Source organism: Pelecanus crispus, chromosome 12 (assembly GCF_030463565.1).
Source record: "Pelecanus crispus isolate bPelCri1 chromosome 12, bPelCri1.pri, whole genome shotgun sequence".
NCBI lineage: Eukaryota > Metazoa > Chordata > Aves > Pelecaniformes > Pelecanidae > Pelecanus > Pelecanus crispus.
This window is the reverse complement of record NC_134654.1, coordinates 22,224,583-22,247,515: the sequence shown is the minus strand read 5'-3', so window position 1 is coordinate 22,247,515 and position 22,933 is coordinate 22,224,583. Positions and strand designations below refer to the sequence as shown.

Genomic DNA, 22,933 nt, shown 5'->3' with positions numbered 1-22,933 from the left:
AGCTCTGGGCCAGCAGAGATCTGGTTTGATATGGCAGTGGGTTACCTGCGGCAGTGCTTGCATCACCGTGTCCAACAGGGCTCTCATCCCTACAGCCATCTTCAGCAACTTCAACACTGCGGAAAACACATTCATAATACAGTAATGGCAGTGTTAGCATGGAGGCACAAACTCAGTCCCTCTCCCAGGAGCCACACATTATAGGAAGAGAAATGTGAAATCATGTCAAGTGTTCTCCATTAGCTGCTATAGTCCCTGGCCTTTTTACGTTGCTCCTGGTTGCTTGGATACTATTAAAGTCCTGTGAATAGCAGCATCATCTATCCTGAGACTTGGAGAAAGTGTCATTGTTCTGCCTGGCTTTTCCTTTCCCCACTTTATCTGTGTTGGACCCATCTCCTTCTTCCTCTGGTTTTCGTGAGCAGTTACTTTCCCAGCCCTGGGGCTACTTTCCCACTTCCATAGGCTACCCACTTTCATACGTGATTCACTGAGGAGCTGATTTACACATCTCTTCCAGAAGATTGCATTGCCAATTGGAAAACACATGTATTTTTAATTCTGAAAAGGATCCAATGCACGGGAGAAACACTATTTTTTTTCCCCTTGAGACACAGCAACATTTCATTTCTCCTCCAGTTCCTTCTTTGCTTAGATGAGGGCTGCAATCATAGCAATTAAGCCTCAGAGCACAACATTGCCCTTCAGGAGGACCTGGGAGTACTTTATTAAGGGCCTGAGCGCTCACATTTTACGCCTTCATCATGTGGCCCTAAGACCTCCCTGTTCTGAAAAATCAGGCCCTGAAGAAGCTGGCTTCCCAACTCAGGTACGTGTCGTTACAAGTCTGAGGGGACAGATGGATGCAGAGTGACGAGGCATGCTTTGTCACTAAGTGGTGAGATGTAAAGTCCCATGGGAAATTAAATGTATTAGATGTTTGTCTTTTAAAGCCAACGTATTTGAGCTTGTGTTCTCTAATCCCAGTTAGAGATGACTTTGATTTGACTGATATATTTTTTCCAGGTACATCTCTGGGATTTATACCCACAGCTATTTCTACTTTATTTTTAAGCTCTCAGCCTTCAAGTCCTCTTAAGATAGAAACACATGGTCAGTTGGCTCAACTTTTTGGCTCCTTGCAACTATTTTCCCCCATTGTTCTTTTATTGTTTACAGCCTGTTGATGCCAGAACTATGCACATCATGATGGGGATGTGCCCCAGAACCATTTCCCAATGCTTAATTCTCTCCTGGAGGGGGCCCTGCACCTCAAACACAAGCCAATTCTGCTTTATTCATCTCACCTCGAGCAATCCTGAGAACCCTCATGATTCGGATAATAGTGGGGTTAATTGGTAGTGAAGCGTTCACCTCGATCTCTTCCAAAGTGATGCCCATGATAGACAGCAGCACGATTGCCAGATCTAATTGGTTCCATCTGGAGACAACACAAAATGAAGTTTAACATCTACTAAGAAGCTGGCAAGGGGAGGTAGCTTGTTTCACACAAATTCCAGTCATTTCAATGGTTCTAGCACTCAAATGAATCTGCAGCATTTTTCTGAGGGTATTATACAAAAGCAGTTATGTTATGAAATCATAACTAATGCATCTCATTAGAAAATCAGCCAATTCCAAAGATATTTTTGACTGAGAGGAAACAGAAGCAAAAGCTGGGCAGTTTTCTACCCAGAGGCTGTAGACCTCAGGGGAGATGCTGCGGTATCGGTCCCGCCACTTCTAGACACGACACTCGTGGACCTTGACGTGAGATCTGCCCTAGAAAGAACCGGACCCCACGTCCAATCCTTGCAACAAAACTCACACTGGGCAAAGGAAAGACCCCAAGGATTTGTGCCAGGCTGGAGAGAGGCGTAATCCCAGCACAGACACCCAAAACATGAGGAGAGGGGTGGAATGATGGGTTCCTGGCTGCTGAAGGGCTTGTGTCAAGTCCTGTTCAGTGCCAGCGCTCTTGATATTAACATTAAAGGAGGCAAAAATAGGTGGAGAAATAGTCACCAAGGACATAAAATCTGCATTTGTGAGGTAAGAGAGTGAAAGTCTAGAAAAAGAAGCAATTTCATCTGCTGCTCAGTGTCTGCTTAAGAAGAGGTCCCTTTTCTCTCTCATTTCCACTCAGGACCAGATTCTCTTTGTTGGCAAAAATTTTGTCACTTCACCAGGTCCTCTTGATTATGTGGACACGCAACTGGTGTGACAAGAGAACCAGCTGCTCCGTGCAAGACTCACTTCTATTTTGTCCACCCCCAAGGGCCAAAGTGATGCAATCACACTCCTCGTCATGCATGATCCTTTCTCCAACTCACATCCCAAGCATCCACCTACCCTGGTTTCAATCAGTCACACCAAAAAGTGTTCACACGTATCAGGAAGAGACCAGGAAGAGCATCAGGGTTCAGGACCCTGAATTTGGGCAGCTGTATCCACAAACCTGCCCCTGCAGTCATGATGGAGCTTTTGTTACCTGTCTTGGAAGAAACGACGGAACCCAAAGGCGATAAGCTTGAAAACAGACTCCAGGACAAAGATAACAGTGAAGATATAATTGCAAATCTTCAGGGCTTCATCAAGGACCTGGGATGTGGACACAGGACCGAGGTTAGATGCTAGCTCTGCTGAGGAGCTTTGCTGCCTGCAAATCTGCCCTCCTTTCACCAGTTACTCATTTCCAAACTACAGACAAAAGGCTCCATCCGTGGGCTCTCTCCGATGACGAGTGTCCCAGGGAAAAGTTCCAGTACTTCAGTGAGTGCAGAAACTGCATTTCTTCCTGGCTCCGACCCAGCTGATATAATTCACAGGAGGCGCTGATACAAACCCAGGGCACAACTCAAGCCCCACGGCAGTAACACAGCCCCAGCTGGGATCACTTGGGTGCATTTGCAGGTGTCAGCAGTGCAAACACCCTCGTGCTCTCAGCAGAAAGCTGAATTTCATCCCACTTGCTCATTTGTGCAGTGCTGCAAGAGCTGTGGGCTGGCCAGGACTGTGCAAGCACTGGCCAAATGGCTTCTTTGTGACAGCCTGTCATTTACTCCTCACCTTGAGCTTTTTGCCAAGGAGCAGAAGAGAGGGATGGCACGCCAGCAGGAGTGAGTGCCTTGGGTTTTCCTCTGCCCACGCTTCCCTCTGCAGGTGTCACAACCTGGCCATTAACTACAGGTGCCTCCTGGCTGGGACAACTCTTGCACAGTCAGGCATTAAGCTACGTCAAAGATTATTTCATCCCGAATGTCCTGGTCATGGAGTGCTGTGGTAGCAGCATCCTGCATGGCCTCTTAAGTAATGTCCGTCAAATGGGATGGTAATAACTGTGTCCAGAGCACTGTTAGGGAACGTGGGAGATGGCAACAGAGTGCTCTCAGACCAAAAATAAGACTTGCTGATCCCCGAGCAGGAGAAATCATAGCAGAGGGAATTGAAGCTGTGCACTCTGCCTTCATGCTACAGTTTAGCTTCAAGCATCCGTGGATGAAAGCCACCTCACCTGCCCAAGGAGTACAAGCCCAGCTGCCAAAGGAAGCCGTGGCTCTCAATGAGCCTCCCTGTCGTACTGCAGGGGACCTGGGCTTTGCCAGCAAACAAGCATATTTATTTGGCAAAAGCAGATTTTGCCCAGTAGCTCTTTGCCCAAACCACCTCCACGTGCACTGCAACCCCTTCTCTCTGTGGGCAGCTGCAACATCTCCAGCTGCAATCTCATCCACACGGCATCCCAGTGTATCTCACCACCAACCCCTTTCAGCACCGACACACCAAGCAATCATTAGATTGGATATGAAGCTCTCTGGTACATTTAGCCTTTTACATATCTGCAGGATCCCAGCCTCCAGTCACCCAGACCAGAGTGATTTTGGGGCCCTGATTCAGCAGGGCTCTCAAGCACGTGCATGGCTCTAACAGTGCTGTCATTTCAGCACAGCCCAAGCTTGGAGTTATTACCCAGATGCTACATACCAGAGGCTTAGAGACAAAATGTTATTTTCTTAAAGAAAATTAAAAACAAAAGCGTTCCCAACTTTTTTATAATACAAAAGAAAATGTAGCTGCAAAAAGACTGCAGTAAGACACACACCCTAGAGCAATTCCAATACAGGCTCCTTAGCCAACAACCTTTTTCATCACCAAATGACTGAATCATGCAATGAGCCTTCCAGGGTATTTAAAGGTGACCTGAACAGAAAAAATAAATTGGGCTTGTGCCGTTTCACTTTTTGGCTTCTTTATGATAGGCTGGAGGATATTTTTCCCCTTGCTTGCATGTCTTAGTTGTTTGGATTTTTTTTACATTAAGTATTCAAGTCCTGTCTAGTCTTAAAGAATATTTCCTCCTATTGTGTGTTATATTTATTCATTCTGAAAGTGGCTAATAAAAATAAGTACAAGTTATATGGCAAAGGCAGCTATTTCCATTTCATTCTTACACACAAGAGACTTGACATCCCAGGACAAGCTGTTTTTATTTTCAGAATATGACAAAGACCCAGGAACTTAGCACACTACTATATTAAAATGTGTTTTAAGGACCAGTGCCTGTGAAAATTGGAACCTATGGGACATTGGGGATTTAGGAGAAACTTTGCAAAAAGAAATATTTCACAAATTCTTCTATTCTTTTTCCTTTTTCTCCCTTTTTTTTTGGTGGAAATCCTAAGTCAAATGGAAGATTTCAATGATGATCTTGTCTAGCAAACCAAACAAACCTGCTCCCATCCTTGTTTTCAAAGCAGTCCATTTGTACTTAGCTAGAACAGAGAGGCACAATGGGATCCAGGTACCAAAAGCCGTGGTTTGAGCTGGAAGCCAGATGAAGGATGGGTACGCTCCACCAGGCAAAGGGCCAGGTCGGGCATGGTGGATGGGGGCCCCAAGGTCTAACAGCAAAACTGGCCTTAACTCTGCCCATCAGCGCATCCCACCATGGCTGAGCACGTGCCCCCGCCCCCGCTTTTCCCCCTCTCTGTCCCAGTACCTTTGGCTGCTGGTAGTGCTCCATGGCCATGGTGATCACGTTGAGGCCGATCACTCCAGTGATGAACAAATCCAGGTAGTGACTGGTGCACATCTGGTGGATCAGGAGACGGAAGCGGGAGTAATCCGAGTAGTAGGGCTTACACTGTGCTTCTGCAGCGGGGAGGAGGAGAGTGGAGAGGCACATCAAGTCATTTCTCTGCATCTTTCTGAAGTCAATGCACCCTCACTTTCCAACTCCAAAGATGACAAATTCTAGACTGATTACAGCAACATGCTGGGTTTTTTAGTTTGTTTGGTTTTGGGGTTTTTTGTTTGTTTGTTTGTTTTTTGCTTTTTTCTTGCTGGCATGTTACCATTTTAAATACACAGCAGGGCTCCCATCATCTTACATCCATTAAACATCTTCAGTGGGACATGCGCTATACTCAGCCTTATGGCATCAAGGGATGAGGTGAGCTGGGACTATTGTGCTGCTAAAGAATGTTTTCCCTGTAGGAAAATTTAAATTTAATTTAAATTAAAACAAAAATTTTTGTTTCTGATGATCTTAAAAGATCTTAAAAGACCCCAAGGTATCCAAAAGCCCAATTAATGGTCAGATGTTGGGGACAGATTTTGCTAACAATGGCTTAAAAATACAGGCCATTGAGCTAGCGGGGGTCTTTGAAAGAGAAGTAATTCAGTCATATTATGTTCTTTGCAGTAAACTGTAAAGAGAACAAAATTCAACACTTTGGCTGTCAGAGCCCTGAAAAATGGACCATAAAAATACCAAGGAAAACTGATCAGTCAGCCTTAGCGATTAGAAAATAATGATCCTCCATTTAGACAAGATTAGCGAAGTACAGATTTCACTGTTCAACTCATTCTCGTGTTCGGCTGCCTCAGGGATGACACATGCTCTTTAGACCCCGAATGTTCCTAGAGATAAACTCATTTACTCACCTAATCTCTAATGAGGAAATGCCAAGGCTGAGTATATAATTCAGTACAATTTTCAAGGAGGCATTATAATGCAGATTGAAGTGGAAAGGACTGTCTTGAATATGTCAGAGTATAATATTACTCTCATAATTAGATGATCAACTGGTTATGAAAATTATCGAGCTGTAAGAATTACATGGCTTGATTTTTAGTGCTGCTGAGCAAATGTACAGTTTGATACATTATTCTGAGCAAAAAGGTGGGCAGAATGAAGCCACAAAGCACAGGTTTGGGTTGCCCTCGGGGAAACTTAGTTCTAGAGGATTAAATTTTGCCTGGAAATAGAATTCATTTTGTCAATAGCCAGTGACATTGCAGTCAAACCCATAGATTTAATGGTTTCATGCACTCCCTGCTTCATAACGGGATCCTGAAAAATCAGAGTAGTTTTGCTTTTTTCCATAGGGACAGACCTTTCCCTTACAGCCCAGGGACCAGATAGACAAATCACTCAGCAGTTTTATTCTGTAGGGGTTTGGAATGCCCAACACTCTGCTTCAGTGTCATCAAATGAAAGGCAGTATTAATATTCTCTTTCTGATTTGCAGTGTGCTTTAGGTGATCTGTACGTGAGTGTTAAAGCATGATATCGATGAAAAGGTCTATAAAATGAATTTTCATGCTGAATCTATTGAGTGCTTACAAAAAAGCAGACTGGGAGCTGCTGACTCACTCATAAGACTTTGTCAGATACCTCAGAATCTGCATAAATCTCCATAAAGTCAAGATATCTCGATCACATTATGCTAAATTATGAGTAGCAAATTAACTAAAATGTTTGAATACAATTAGGTTAGGAATAGGACCTATTTTTATGAACCAACTTATCATCTCAGAAAGAAACACCATTGTAATTGGATCACTTACTTCTACATTTATGTATAATTCACATTCAAAAAGAAAAATGTCAATGTTTCTGCCTTTTCTTGCAGTGGATTTACTTATGAATAATTACACTGGAATTCAAATTTTTCTTAGCTTTGATTGACAGGTAATTCCAAATCCTACAGAATAGCACCGACGCTGTTAGAACAGAGAGAGGATTTAGAGAGAGGTTGTAAAATGTCTCCTGTGCAGGGCTCCTGCACCTGGATTAGCCAGTGCATGGCTCTATAAGCAGGGTTGCTAATTGTTCATATATCTGCCAAGGCTCTCTCCCTTCACATCCCCCCTCTCCCAAACGCCAAAGCTCCTTTTCACCTTTCCCAGCATGCCCCCAGGTTTCCACAGCCAAACGTCTCTGGATGCTGCTGTTGCAGATGTGCTTGCAGCCTTAGAAAATTACCGTTAGTAAATGTTTCATCCTTCCCCATTAACTTTGTTAAGAGGGGATTTGTCAACCCTGTTCATGAATCATGCCACCACTCACCTCACCGGTGGCCGCATGCCGGCCATGCGTATTAGTGCAGTGCAGATATTACCGTGAGATGAACCACACACAAGCTGGCATGCTGTCCGAGGACTATAGATAAATAGCTACTGTGTGTAGGTGGGCAGGGAACTTTCTGAACAGATAAACCATTTTCTTGATATTGTATAAATACTAGTTATTTAACCTGAACTGCGCAGTTCTGCAGAGAAGTTGGGTGTTGCTCATGTGTAATCATCCAAGTGCAAAAGCCCATGCCCCCTATCACACAGTATAATTTCTAATTATTGCAGTAAAGATCTAAACAATACCAACATCTTGGGAAATACAGACATCTGTTAAACTCCAGGTGGTGAACTTCACAACTAACACAACACCACATTACTGTACTGTTACAATACACTGTGTCAAGAACAACAAGAGCTCTGGGTTAGTCTCGGTTATTACTGGAAAGGTTAACTTGGCTTCCCGGCACACATGGCATTAAAGAAAAGAGGAGGAGAGCAAATGAACAAAAGAATTGGCAGAATGAGAATGTGAGAAGATGGGAAATACAGCAAAAGCCCACTACGAGACATCAGGCTGGTAAACAGGGTGTAAATCAAGCTGCTTCACCATGGCTGGAGGCCAGGAGCGGGGGAGAGGGAGAAGTGGCTCAAATTTAGATATCGTTACACTGGAGAAAATCAGCTCAGACAAGTGGAGCCTGAGCAATCCCCTCCTAACCCAGGTAGGAAGGAGATTTTGCAGCTGTTTGAGAGCTGGCTTGGGAGAATCCCACCTGCCCGGGCATCCTGGGCAACGGTGGTCTAAGGGGACCATGCCGGCAACTGGAGCAGGTTCCTGGCATGGGGGGCACCCAGTTTTAATTTATCATTTATCACAGGCTCTCAACTCAAGTTGTTTCCTAAGCAGACATTCTGTACTCCTCTTGGCATCATCCCACAGGATTATAATGGATCCCCTTGACAAGGGCTGGGAGGCAGAGCACAGCAGCCCCAGCCTGTGTCCTGGGGCAGCCAAACTCATCACCATCCTCTCCTGCCCATTTGGAAAGGCAATGACCATTGTTGGTGCAGGAGAAACATTTCCTATCCTAAGCCTGCTCCAGCTTCTCCCTTTGGCTTCGGCGATCACAGCCTGGGTTTGGAGCACTAAGCCCCGTGCCGCGTTTCGTCTGAGAGCTCTAGGACGTGACCTGTGAAACGGCACTGGTGACCAGCAAAGCAGCGCTGGAGGCACCCCTGGTTTTGCCGGGCAGCGTCACTGCCAGCTCCAGAGGGTCCCAAGGTTTGGCTGGTCTCTGCCAGCGCCATGGGAGATGGGGCCGGGGCCACTCTCTTCCCATTAACGGCATGTTCTCAGGGGGAATGGGGCTGGGCATGCAGCTCTGAAATATCTCCGAATAGCAGCTGCCTCCAAATATAGCCCTGTCAAGAGAGAAATTGCCACTTTCCCTGAGGTGACTTTCGAGCCAGAGGTGTGTGGGCATGGGAAATTGGAATTCACGAGAGTGGGACAATTCCATTACCGTCTCCTCCAGCTTCTTCCTTCTCCTATAATAAGGGAATTAACTACTTTGCAGGTCTGAGTATATCCAGAGGACAGCGGCAAACCAGTGAGCAATGAGCCTGTGACGCAGCTGGATTTACAAACTGTATTAAGAATATTATTAGGTTAAAAAGTAGTTTGCACTGAAGGAACTTTTTTTATTTAAACACACTATTTTACTTGGCTTTTATTGTACTGAATGGATTTATTTAAAAAAAAAAAACAAAATGGAAAATGATAAGTTATTTCCACTGAGAAGATTCCAGTTGTGATAGAATGTAGACTTAGGAAAAAAAAAAAAAGGAAAAAATAAAATTATAATATCTCACTTAGCACCAGACAGCAGCACACACACACACACAATACTCCATCTTATCTTCACAAAAAGAAAAAAGAAGCCCTCTGTAAGTGCAGAGATGTGTGGAAGCTTTGGGGTCACAACTCCAGATTTCTCATTGAACCACAGGAGGTTCGTCTACAGCACCCGGGACTGATTCCCTAATATCCCCAACAGTCAGGTTCAGAAATAAAACCTTTCTATTCCCTCATGCCGGTGCCTGAAGAGCAGCATGGCACATTCACTACCACTGGATCCAAAGAAAAGACAACAAAAGGAAACACAAAGCACAGACCTGACAATTGCACACGTTTTAAAGGCAAACTCTAAGAGTCTTTCTGAGCCTGGGCAGGATTATGGAGGGGTTTGGAATGAGTTCAGTGCCTTAAAAATAAAATAAAATAAGACGCCTTGATGTAGCTCTGTAGGACCAGGAGAGGAGTCACAACCAAACAAAAAGAAGAAAAAATAAACAGACCCCTAAACCCAGTGACAACACCCCCCCTCGTGCTGCCCTGTTTCGCAGGAGAGGACAGGAGGCCTACCAAGAAGAGCAAGAATGAAGGCAAAGAAATAAAAATACCAGGAACGGCAATGGGAAGGAGATTCAGGATTTATTAAAGCATGTTGTGATAACTTCCAACAAGGCCTTAGAAATATAAGGTAGGAACCTCGGTCTCCCTGAGTTATCCTCTGCAGTGAAAGCTGATAGCCCTCACCTTGCAATTTTTATTTAATCAAAAATCCCTGCAATATGTGAGAGATGGATGGAGCCCTGCTCCCATCTCAAGCACTGGGAACTTGTTCACAGGTGAGAGTTTTAATGGCACAGTTTTCCTAGCATATTATTTTTGTCAAAAATTACAGCTATATTTGTTTCTATGTTGGCGCCTCTAATTATTCAGGCTAATATTCTTAAGTTATGAATTAAACAAAATGCTTGCCAGATCAAAGCTTCTCCTAAAAATAAAAAGAGCAAGGGACAGATTCGCAGCCCTGAGCACTGTCCTGGTGAGGGGGGACAGAAAAGGGAGACATGAACGAGGCGTGGTCGGGGTGGCCAGGTCAAACCTCCAGCAGTGTTCTGCCCAGCTAGTCCATCCCCACCAGGACCTGGAAAGGCTTTGAGGTGGCATCTTTATTTCTTTTCATTCACAAGATGCCTCATGGATTGAGCAACTCTCAATCAATATGAAGAATTTACAAGCTGGGCAGCACAACAGCTAAAACCCAAGTCCACGCTGAGAGTTGGGGTGGGGTTGATCTCTCCATTAAAGCACTGAGGCTCTGCACTATACTGAATTCTACCCTGCTGAAAAAATACTGTGCTTCCTTGAAGCACGGTGTTCGTGGAGCAATGAGCAAGGGCTGGAGAAATAATGAAATAACCTCCTTAGGCGAGACTGCCTGCTTTCCAGAGATACTCCTGCAAATTATTCAGAGACTCCTAAGTTGGTGGTTGGAAAGCTAGAGTAAATAATAAAGGACCCATTTCACAGTCCAGTCATTATTCTCTGAGAAAAAAACAAAAATAAAAAAAAAGGAGAAAAATAAAAAGCCATGAAAAGTCTGACAGTGTCTTAATGAAAACCAGAAAAAAAAAATACTGAAGAACATAACATGATCAAGGGGTAAATTAAGGGTTTGCAAGTGTCAGTCCTGAGCCAGGTCTGCAGACCTGCAGTTCAGAATGATATGCGTGTGCCATGAAGTAAGCAAACGAGCTTTGCACCACACACGGGGTTTAGTGGGATGCCTCACAGCAGCGGTGGCCAGCCGTTAGTGACACAGCACTGCCATTCAAGTGGGACGAGACGTGCCGACTTCCCAGTACCTTGCACTGCACTGGCTGAGCTCTCCATTAATACATCATCCAGCATTAGATCTAAAAGAATGAAACGGCATTAATCACCCGGCAGGACACATGGCAAGACTTCCCTTCCCCTTCAGAGGTCCCTACGGCTCTCAGGCTCTCCATTGCCCCTACTGGGAATGTTTCCTTGCAGGATCCTCTCCTTGTGTCTCATGGAAGGTGGGATCAGGTACGCGGGCTCATCGTGAAAAAGGAAGGGCTCTTGTGCTTCTCCCATGTACACAGGTGGAAGCCCAAGAGATCCCTAAGAACCGCCTCGCTTGACGATGAAGGAGACGACACTTCTGAAGGACGTACTTTGTACATAGCCTGCTGGGCCAGCACACCTTACAGCGACCACTCCTGCATCTACCTACATCTCACCGAGCTGGGATCTCACATGCTTTTCTGGTTTTCAGATGTCCAATTGGGTAAATGCATTTGAAGAATCTATGATAAAAAATGACTGTGCAACCGGTCGGATGTCTACATCTGTCTATGTCTGACATCCATAGTTTGGTTTGCGCATCTGTGGACACTCAGGAAGCCCAGCTGAAAGGAACCCCCATGCAGTTGCTGGCATAATCAAAGCCCTAGTCTTGGTATCATCTGCAAGTTCCCACCATGCAGAATGAATCTAAGCAATGACATCTGTTGCCTCCGAGGGCAAAGCTGGACGTGGTGAATTAAAACCAATGTTTCACTGAATGTGAATTGGGAAAACTGTTCTGAAGCAATTTGGAGGGCTTCATACTTCGCTCTTGAAAGGTTTTTATGGCGATTGAATACTCAGCAATATTTGATCCTCAGTAAAATAGCTGTTTATTGCCTCTTTAATTAGGCATTTCATAGGACTGAATGAATAACTACATCTCCAAGGATGGTTTGTGATTCCTTCCCACTGGGAAATTGCCCAGACTTACGTCTTTTCTTCATCTAGTTCCTCTAGCATTACAAATAAGGTCATTAATAATAACTAAAGATCTATTTTTCTTCTACAGAAATGTCTGCTTTCCAAAACTGCAACTTTAAATAGGGATCTTTCTGTCCAGTCTTTAAAAACATTTTCTAGCTCATCAGCCTGAAACTATGTTTGGGAACTTGGACTGACCGAAAGAGCTTTCTAGGCATTTCGTTGATGTGAAAAACAAAAAAATAAATTCTTTCCATCTGTATCCCACTTAACTGAGAACAGTCTAACATGTCCTCCACCGCTCTTGAGGGAAGCCTCCATCTTTCCACTGACCATCGAGGAAGCCAGGCTCTCGGCATAAACCAAAGTTTGATGTCCAGAGGCTGGTGTGATACATCCCATTGGTTACAAAACCTGTGAAGCTCATGGGACTTAAAGATGTGACCAAAAGAAAGTGCTGGGTAAGTGCTGAGTTGAGAGAGGCTGAGACACCGTTGTGGTACTTGGTTGCACGATTAAGCCTGTCACAGCTATTAAACACCTATTAACCACTATTAAAAAAATAAAACAGACTTGATATTACCAGCTTTCGGAACAAGCACCTGATCAGACAGCCTCTTAAACAGTACTGAAGTCTGTCAAAGATAGAGAAGAGATGTGAAAGAGGACACAGTGAGAGCAGCAGGCGGACTGACCAGGGAGGGAAAGCGTGAGGCCATGGATATGAAGGGCAATGGAGAAAGTTCAGTCAGAAGAGAGAGCATGCGAGAAGAAGAGTACCTCTGACCTGTGGCCTCTGGCTGACTTATTTCTTACTTATTCAACCAAATTAAAAGAAAAAAAGACTAAAAGACAAATGTCGGGTTGGAGACTTTTGGCAGAGTGGAGGTCTAGCCTCCTCTGACCTGTAAAGCCTTCTCTAGGCAGGGCTGCAAGCTTGCACATCCATTGTGGAGTTTGGTTCAATTTGCATCAGTGCAATTTTGTCTAGTTAGTTACTCTCCTCAACTGTTTGGTTTGTTTTTTTTTTTTCTAATCTGTATTTCTCAAGCAAATGCATTGATATGTTTCTCTAAGGAGTTTTTAAGCATTACTAGAATGAGATGGCTCCATTATTTTATTACACTCTTGAATAGCAGTGGTGCTACTGTGCCAATAAATAAACCTGCTTGATAAATGGGACAGGTAACATCACTGTGGCATTACAAGGCTGTAATAAACCAAATAGTGAATCCGGTTATCAGTAACAGTGCTCATGACTCAGAAGATTTATGGTGCCATCCTGCACTGCTGATCTTTGCAGTTGTCACTATTTGTGTAACACTAAGCTCTGCTATCCAAGAAGCTCCAGGTCTGATTATCATTATATTTTAATTTAAATAACCTCCAATGAAAAAGTCATTGCAAATCATGCAGCCATTAAAAAGGCTTCCATGGCTCCTTGCTCAGCCTAAAACGACACTATTTCCTTCATGCAAATTTTATAGCTGGACATGCTTTTGGGAAAAGAATGATCACCAGACGCGAGGCAGGGAGGGGAGGGAGGAGGGGATTGTGTGGAAGGTCAAGCAGGACTCAGAAAGATGTGGAAAGACTACCGACCAGCCATCTGTTTCTCCTTACTCCTTCTCTTTTTCTCCAGCCGGCGAAGCCTCTTCTCCTCCCGCCTCTTGGCTTCTTCCTCCTCCTGGTGCTGCCGACACTTGTGGAAATTCTCCACCACCACCCCCACGAACATGTTGAGGACAAAGAAGGCCACGATCAGAAGGAAGGAGATGAAGTAGAGGAGCATCCACGGGTTGTAGTTCATGACTGGCTGCAAAGTGGAGGAAGGCAAATGTCAACTGGACCTCAAAAAAAAAAAAAATGGGAGCAAACTGGTACAGCTGCCCCATCCACAAAACCATGGGGCCCCCTTTGAGGCAGCTCAGTGTGCTCTACTCTTCCTGAAAATTAGAGCCCTCTGAGACATTTTAACTGAATGCTCCCAAAACACAAAGCACGTTGAGGACAGAAAGGCCACCTCTGTTCTGCCAACAGCAGGACAGTAGCATCCTTTGCAGCTATTATAAGTCCCTCACTGAAAACCTGTACCTACACAAATCACTTCTTTTCTCTTGAAATGTCCAAATTGCTTAAAAAGTCATTAAAAACCATTCTTTGATACATGTAGTTCTCCTAACGCTAGTTACACCAGTCGTGTTGCAAAATTTGCAGGGAAAAGGCTGGGTCCAAAGGCTAGGACTTTTCACTTGACTCCTTGTCATGCCCCAGTACTTGGGTTAAATGGCTCCCGTGATCCCAACCCCATAACCCCATTTGACTGTGGAAGCCAACAGTATTTTGCAAAACAAGTGTCAAAACGTATGACCTTTGACAACTTACTTCTTACAGCTCTGCTAGAGCACATACCTGCTGGTCAACTCCCACAGCATCTAATCCATCATACATGATATCCACCCACCCGTCCTTGGAGGCCAGAACAAAGAGAGACATCAGGGCCTAGAAATACATGGGAAAAAAGTTAGACAGAGTTGCACTAAAGCCCTTTTACCTGTAAGATTTTATTCCTCTTTGCCCTTTCCTGTTTGGGGATTATCATTACCTGTCCGATAATAGGGCACTTTGATGCCCAAGGTTTCTCCTGGCAGCAAAAACCTATCAATGTCAGTGCCCAGTTCAGCAATGAGTGCTAATTTGGAAACCACAAAGCCACAGACAAAAGCAGCTTCATTTCCACCCTCCAGGTCTCTACTGCTGCTGACTAATTAGTCCTTACCATGCTTCTAAAATAAGGCTGCGTTGCAGAGATGGTTGAAAGTGTCCGGCTCTATTAGACAAGCCCTTCTGCAAGATATATTTGGTTTGTTATGTAGCAGTGAAGCAATTAAGTACTCCACGAAGCCACATGTGCTTGTTCTGTTCCAAAAAGAAGTGTATGCCTGCTTGGAAACACTACCTTTGGGATTTACAGAGACAGAATGCTGTGTATGTGAACTGAATATTTACTGTGAGTGGTAGTGCCCTGTAAGAAAATCCCATGGGATAATAATGCACTGGTTTTAAGTCAAGGAAGTAAAGGAGCAAAGAAGCAGATTACCATTCTATTAATACCTGGCCGAGATTATCAAAATTATACTTGTGCCGGACCCATTTGTAGCTTGCTTCTGTACAATCCGATTTATTTGTGATGTTTCTGGTGTCCTCCCCCTGGCAGACAAAAAACTTGCCTTTGAAAAGCTGCAAAACACACAGAGAAGAGAGGAAAGGTAAGGGTTCGGTCCACAGGATTTCTCTGCAGATGATGGGCATTTCTCCTGAGGTATTCTGCACAGCCCACGCTGACCAGAGAAGTTAAGGGAAATGGCCTCATTCGTGCTGGTTGTTAAGTGCGAGCAGCCTGTACAATATGCGCTTAATGAGCAAATGCATGATTTCACATCGTTTAGGACACCCACCTCGTGCATTAGGTTGTCTGGTTCAGTGATCTGAGACTGGCCTAAAGGCCTTTCCTTCTGGCTCGCCAGCTCAAGTGTAGCCCTGGCTAATGGCCCAGACCAGCTAATGGCTTCTTGTCACACGTGGAATGACTCTGGTGACTCCAGCCCAGTTAACGATGCTGGTTTCAAGAGTCATCAACAAATTAAATGTAACAGGGGCCCTCTGTCAGCAGAGAACAGGCGGCACTGAAGGGGCACAGCGATGGACTAAGCTCTGCTCTTACAGGTCACAACGCGACACGTCGGAGAGCAGCCGAGCTGCTGCCAGTGATGTTGGGCTCTCACTGAATCAAGACTGCTGTCAGTCCAGCTCCGGTCTCTGATCCTGAATGCTTTCTCCAGCCGTCATTAGGCTCTGCAGTCCGTGCAGGGGTCTCCGAAACTATTCCTTGTGCACCTGCTTAAGGATTCAAGCCTGACCGGTGCTGGGTGCCTGATACCGAGCTTATTTCCATTGGTGTAAGCCAGGAGAGATGCAGCTCCTGGGGAGTCAGCTCCTGATTTACACCTGAACGAGGAACATGAGTCTCCATGCATTTAATTCTAGACCTGGTGCATCCCGCACACACAACAGAGAGTGGCAGGGGATGATTACTGCTTCAGACAGGGTGATTGATGCTAGCAGGATGGATGGCACCAAAGCCTGGGAGACATCCAACAAATCTGGTTTTATTTGCTGACAGAAGATATTGACATTACTGTTTGGGGGAGAAATGGCAGCCTGCTCTCCAGGCTCCTTAAAACACCACCGGGGTATACACAGAAAAGATGCTGATGGGTTTTGATCTGTTGTTCTAGACAAATATCAGTAGAAATAATAGCGAACAAGATAAACCCACACATTGCTCCATGAGTTTCCTTCAGAAATCAACAGCAGAAGGATGTTCTCTAGGCATGCAAAATTAATGACCACTCAACACAGTCATAAAACTTCTGGATGCAAGATGAGAAGTATTCCCTGATCTTTCCATGGAGAAACACTATCCGTGGGTAAGGCAGACAGGGGAGATACAGTCTTCACAGAGAAAAGTTTTAATTAAGCAGGAAGGTAAACAACTGGTTTTAACATATTGTCTATAAATATAACTTCTTCAGGAGCTGGACTGTAATGCCACTCAGATGGGAGCAGTAACACAGCTACTATAGGGTTTGGAAATGCAAAGCCCCATTTGCAAAAATGCTGACCCCTGCCAGTGCTTCAGATTTTAGCACTTCCAAAAGTGAAAGACCCAGTGATTCCTACTGTACTTGTTTTATCAATCTATTTCTTGTGTCTTATTAAGGACTATTCACGTGTGGACAAGCTCTACAACAAAAACAGTCTTGCTAAGAGGAGACACTGTTAGAAACCTGGATGTCTGGATTTTAATAGCATTAAAAACCTCTAGTTTGATCCCCAGTTTATATTTACATGGGAAAACCAACTGTAACTTTGAGAGATCATCTTTTTATAGAAAATAGCTATGGCCCTCATCTTATACCTAATTAGCCATAAATATTAACTGAGAATTTTGCATCCTGAATACAGGATCAGTCTTGCTTGTATCTACCACTTAAGCACATCAATAGTCATGACAATTTACCATAAGACTGCAAGTCAGTAGGGAAAGCAATCACAATTAGCAGGCAGGAAATTCAAAGAGCATACTGCAAGTTTTGTTGTTTGGCATAAATTTTCCTGTGTCTGAGTTTTATATTGTTTTACGGGATACGCTTATTTTTATGAATCTGTTCAGTATAATGGATGGATGTTGTACTGTAATGCTAAGCCAATCTATCTGCTGAGATGGTTATGGATGGCATGATTTTCTTCTCTGTTTATTTTCAATGATGTATTTATTATTTAAACAGTATATTAGTATAAAATATTATATAAGACACCTTTCCAAAACAAAGCCAAACAGAGCTGCTTTCCAAAGCTGGCTGTGACAGATCAGATAAACTTCAGAAAGAAATAAGTGTTATGTCAGAATATTTATATAAAACAATCTCTTCTTCTCAGGTAATGAGAAACCAATTGCACTGGAAACTCTGCCACTTTTCCCCCAGGTTCCTGCACTCCTGGGACTGAGGATACTGCCAGCAGAGCTGTCAGGAAACAAGCTCAGAAATCTCTATTTCTGCAAGCTTTCAGTTATACAAACTGTAAGAATCTGAATGACTCTCCAGGTCAAGGTCTCTCTGGAGTTTACAAACAATTTCAGCTTTGAGAGTTTCTATTTCCCTGTTGGTTTATACCTACCAGAAAGGTGGAGGGGAAATGTCCCCATGTTATCTCCCAGATGCAACAGGATTGGAATTTAACAGTTTCCCTGAGCAGAGTTTTTCTGGTGGTACACGTCATGCCTCAGGCCTGACCCTTCTGTGGTGTGGCCAGGGGCAGAAAGTGGAGAAATAAACTGATTCATGTCCCACTGCAGGCAGAGCAGAAGTCCTTGTCGTGGGGAAAGGATGAAGAAAGCCCATTCTGTGCCTTTGAGGGAGTCATCACATTGGCTTTTGTATCACTGTGTGCAACAGGGAAGCTTCAAGAAAGTTCAACACATCAAGTGACATGTGTCTTGAGAGCACTAGAAGGGCCATGCTGCGCTCCTGGGGTGGGGACCGAGAGCTGCACGTGCTCTTGGGTCTGAGTCACGTCAGGCTGTTAACTATGGCAAAGTTATGGATTCAAAACCAACACACGTTTCCAGAGCTGGGCAGAAAACCTCAATGGAACCAGAAAGAGGCAAAACCAACCCCATTAACTGACTCTAACCATTGCTCCTTCAGCTATGGCTAGGGATGCGTGTAGCTGGGCCACTGTTGTTAGGTTGTAATTGTAAATGAGTTTTTAATGGCTGACCAATAATGGGAAATCTGCTTCCTCCTTGCTAGGAGCAAGGAGTGTTCCTCAAGAAGGCCAAACAGCCCATTGGTTCAGTTTCAGAAAGGCTTATAGCATGCCCATTGGTACAGATACCCAGATGTGGGGCCACCTGGGGCTCATTACACTTTTGGGTTAGGTGCTGACGCTTACAGGGGACTCACCTGAACTCCCAGGATCCCAAAGATTATGAAAAAGGCACAGCAGATGACCACGATGTTCCCAATGGGCTTCAGGGATGACATGAGAGTCTCCACCACCAGCTTCAGTCCTTGGGCTCGGCTAATGACTCTGCAGGGGCAAGTAAGCACAAAAGCTATGTTAATCCTGTTCTTGCCCAGTTCTGCCTCCTATCAAGATAGAAGATGTGGAGAAAATAGCATTAGGGAATTTTTTAGAATGGCAAATAACTCAAAAATCATGATGGAAGAAGCAGTTCTGGAAGGTTGACCTGTGAGATTATGGAGGTGTTTGAGGGAAAGGGGTCTCTGCCTACACAGACAGCTTTGCATAAAAGAGGAGGAGGAGACCACACATGAGGAGCCAGGCCAGAAATGTCACTGGAAAAGGACCTAGGAAAGGAAGATATATAGGTTAGCCCCATATTTTTCAAACTTGGAATGATGGTTTCAATCTAACCCACTACCTATTCTTGATCTATTTGCTGATCAGCATCTTCTAGTTACCATTCACTGTAATATATTCAAGCCTTGGCATTTTCCTTTTCCCATCATTTGGTCCAAAGAGCTCTCCAGGTTTCCAGCGTTGATCACACCTTCCCTGGGATCCAGCCTCTTGGTTTGGGCCATCCACAGACACACACCTTTATGCCTGTACCCTGTCCAGAACTGCAAAAGGATGGCCTCCCAGTGTCCGTTCCTATGCAGTTTTAGGCAAGCAAGGCTCTTGATTTCTCTGTCCCAGTCTGTGAAAAGGAGCAGCCACTCTTACACAGCTGCCTGCAGATCTGTAGTGAGCACAGAATCATAGAATGTTTTGGGTTGGAAGGGGCCTTTAAAGGTCATCTAGTTCAACCCGCCTGCAATGAGCAGGGACATCTTCAACCAGATCAGGTTGCTCAAAGCCCCGTCCAGCCTGACCTTGAATATTTCCAGGGGTGGGGCATCTACAACCTCTCTGGGCAACTTGTTCCAGTGCTTCACCACACTTATAATAAAAAAACTGTACGTGTCCTTCTAGTGCTGCTGTGTACAGAGACCTGAGCTACCCCTCAGTACTATCGCAGTCACCGCTCTATACCCACTGTACATCCTCAGCTCCTCAACCAGTGATGTCACCCAGGTGAAACTTCACCAGCAGGACCACAGGCATCTAACCTTATTTCTGTAGCTCCTCTCCGTCTGGTACTGCACAGAATTTCATAACAGAGGATTAGATCATATGGGAAGGTTGGGGAAGAGTAATGTGGACATCATGACTGAAGCAGGTAAAAAAAAGAAAAGAAGAAATTATACTATAATCTCAAGGACAATACTACAATGAAAGGACAAGGCTTGTGTGATTTAGAGAAGCCATTTCACTGTGCAGGGCAAGATGAATGAGGTATTCGGGCTCACAGTCCTGAACGTGGAGAGCTGGGGGACCAAGAAAGGCATCTGGAGAGGCTGCATGCCTCCCTCCTCCTGATGCCAACTGGAATTAAGCATTTCCCTAGTTCTGTAAATCAATTTGTACTGATGCCATAGAAACTGTGCTTTCCCAAGGCAGAAATAGCTGTCCGCTGTGTAAGTCGGAGGGAGGGAAGCACCTGTGTACTGCTGGGTACTGGCTGGTGACTCCTTTGAACACTTGGCACTCAAAAGTGCCACAGACTTCCCCACCTTCTTGTTTCTGCCTGGTTCTCTCTTTTGCCGTGGGAGTCCTCTCACTGCCTCTCCCATTTCGCCCCAAGTCTGGCTGTACCACCTGAAGCACAGCTTGGAGTTTTGTTGCCTGGAGAGAATCCAAGTTCTCCTCCTCTCTCCCTGCTCCTGGGCTATGGTGCTCCCAGTAGAGGTCCCCATGGACACATCCACATGCCCAACATGCGTGGCCTTAGCTGGGACCCAGCCAAGCCTGCACCAACCCTCTCCTGCCCCAGAGCCAACAGGTTTAGTAAACTGCAGAGCTCAGTGCACAGCCACCAGGTCTTTCAAAAACTGTTGGCTTTAAACAGTATCCTGAAAAGCTGAAAATTATTTCCCTTTTTTCTGGTTAAATATTTATTCAAAATATCAAGGGTAACTCATCAATTATAATTTTAAAAAAGAAACAGGTGGTGGTATTTTTATCCACTCCCTTGCCAGTGAAAAACAAAAGGCAGATGCTGCTATTCCTCACCCTGGGTGTCTCTTCCAGGTAGCTGCTGTGGCTCCCTATTTTGGACACCTCAGCTTTCCTGATGCTCAGATCTGGGTTATTTTAGGGAATGAGCTGGGGGGTGAGACAGTGCAGGGAGCAGAAGGTTACACAAGGCTGAGATGCCCCAGGGGATGGCGTGGACCCCATGCAACTGTGGCAGCGTGGAGACTGGTTGGTGTGGGCTGCCAAAACTGCCCACATGAATTAGCCCACGCTGAGGTCCTCGGTGGGTCAGCTACGCTGCTGCTGTCACATTGTACTAGCACTGATGCCGAGAGCTGAGCTGAGGCCAGGTAGCAGAGGAGGCTGGATGGCAGGTCAGTGTGTCCAACCCAATGAGCTGGTTACTCCAGCCTAACAGGCAGTGTCCACAGGGCAAGGGTTCTTGCCACTCCATCTGAGTGCACAAAGCAAGCATGGGGCCAGACAGTCTAAGGCTGAATCCTTCTGGATCCTCAGATGGCCTAAAGACCTCACCATCCCTCACCTGTTACCCTCACACAGTCCTTGGTAAAATACTACAACTGCCAAACTACAGATGGGAAGCTGAGGCATGGGGGGACCACAAGCCTTCTTAGAGGTATGCAAGCAACTCATTTCCAATGATTTTGATGGAAATTAGGTACTTTGGTGCCTTTAGGGATCTTGACTTAGGTCTATTCTGGCTGCTGTCACACAGGATGGAACTGTAGTCATGTCTTCTAAACTGAAGGCTTGTGGTCTAAACTAGTGGAGCATCCTTAAATTTGGGGGAACAAGGAAGAAATTTAGTCTCCAGAGTCTAAAGCTGATGATTTTCTCCAACACTTATTAAGAAAGCCTATTCTAGAAATAATAAAGTGATTTCCCTTGTGAGATACTATTTGGTATCCAGCAGAGAGAGAAAATAGAGGGAGAGGGAGGTTACTCGTCTGACTTCATGAAGTCATGTGTGTTGAGAAAAAAAGGTCTGAGAAACTGCAGCATTTGGCTGCTTTCAGAGTTTTGATCAACCAGGGAATTCCTCAAATGAGAATGCATGAGGGTAAAAGCTGCCACCAGTTTAGCTCCACGCCAGTGCTGTTTCCAGCCCTACAGGGAGAGAAGACTTTGAAAAGATTTTGAAAAATAATAGTTCTTACTAATGAAAACCTTCAGACCTTGGAGCTGCCTCAAACTAAGGGCCTGATCCAATGCCAAGGCAAGTCTGTGCATAGACTCCTGCTGCTCTCCTGAGAGTCTGATAACTCCGTAATAAGTGCCAATGAAATTCTCAGCATTTCCAGATTATTAGTGTCATCTCCAATATGTCAACATACAGCATCCCCGCGCCTCATCAATATTGCCCAAGGTCCTGCTGATATCAGGCTTGTAAAGCCATATTATCTGACCCACCACTTCTGCAATTTATCACTGAAGGATACAGCTGATTTGGAGCCCTCTGGGCATGCCAGAGCCATAGACCCGCTGAGGTTGCATTCAGGACAATTCCAGTCTGCATTAGGCATATGACAAATGGGGAAATTGAAATGAGACCTTTTGGGTTTTTCCCCCCCAATGTGAAGAAACATTAATCCCTCAAGTTCCTCCTGGTTCTGCTGGTTTTGGCATTCCCAATGCTGTTAAACCCCTGGTGCGAGACGCTCCAAACCCACTGCCAGGCTCACCCCAGCTGGATCACATTTACTAACGTTAAGCCTGCTAGTCTGATCAGAGCTCTCAGAAGAAGTAGCACTCAGATGAAGTAGCAGATCAACATTAATGAAGACCTTCCTCCACAGATTAAAAAAAAAAAATTAGCTAAGGTGATAATATGATAAAGAGAGTCTATGAAATGACTATTTCATACTGCAATGGTATGAAAAGTGAATAATTTATCCATCTGCTCTGGAAGTCAAAGCCCAGGCTCTGTAGAGAGTAAAACAGCACTGAAGTCCATCCACGTTAATTCTGAATACATTTTCAATTTTGATTTCTCTTGTATCTTAAGCTACAACGCTTGATCCCAACAACAGCAGGTTGAATACATTAGGAAGGAATTTTATTGTATAAGCAATCCCTCTACTGGCTGAAACATCAGAAGGTCATGGAAACATCTTTAAATGTCACTCCTTTGTGAATATATTTTTGGAATTCTGGTCATAAAGCTGGGCTCGAATCCTCATGGATTCAATTTGGAGGCTGATAATCAATCATGCAATCAAAAGCCCACGATTGGCA

At 44.7% G+C, this 22,933-nt stretch overlaps 1 protein-coding gene across 1 annotated transcript in view; it reads right to left on the bottom strand.

The window, feature by feature from the left end:
• The window catches only part of CACNA1G (calcium voltage-gated channel subunit alpha1 G), a 148,901-nt gene that overhangs the window by 18,162 nt on the left and 107,806 nt on the right, over window positions 1-22,933 (bottom strand). The window contains exons 22-30 of the mRNA XM_075720155.1: window positions 18,538-18,664; window positions 15,122-15,247; window positions 14,420-14,509; window positions 13,631-13,823; window positions 11,077-11,127; window positions 5,000-5,151; window positions 2,492-2,601; window positions 1,308-1,441; window positions 46-116 (exon numbers count right to left, since the gene is read on the bottom strand). Coding sequence (XP_075576270.1) covers window positions 46-116; window positions 1,308-1,441; window positions 2,492-2,601; window positions 5,000-5,151; window positions 11,077-11,127; window positions 13,631-13,823; window positions 14,420-14,509; window positions 15,122-15,247; window positions 18,538-18,664 — 1,054 coding nt within the window. The remainder of the gene's footprint in view (window positions 1-45; window positions 117-1,307; window positions 1,442-2,491; window positions 2,602-4,999; window positions 5,152-11,076; window positions 11,128-13,630; window positions 13,824-14,419; window positions 14,510-15,121; window positions 15,248-18,537; window positions 18,665-22,933) is intronic.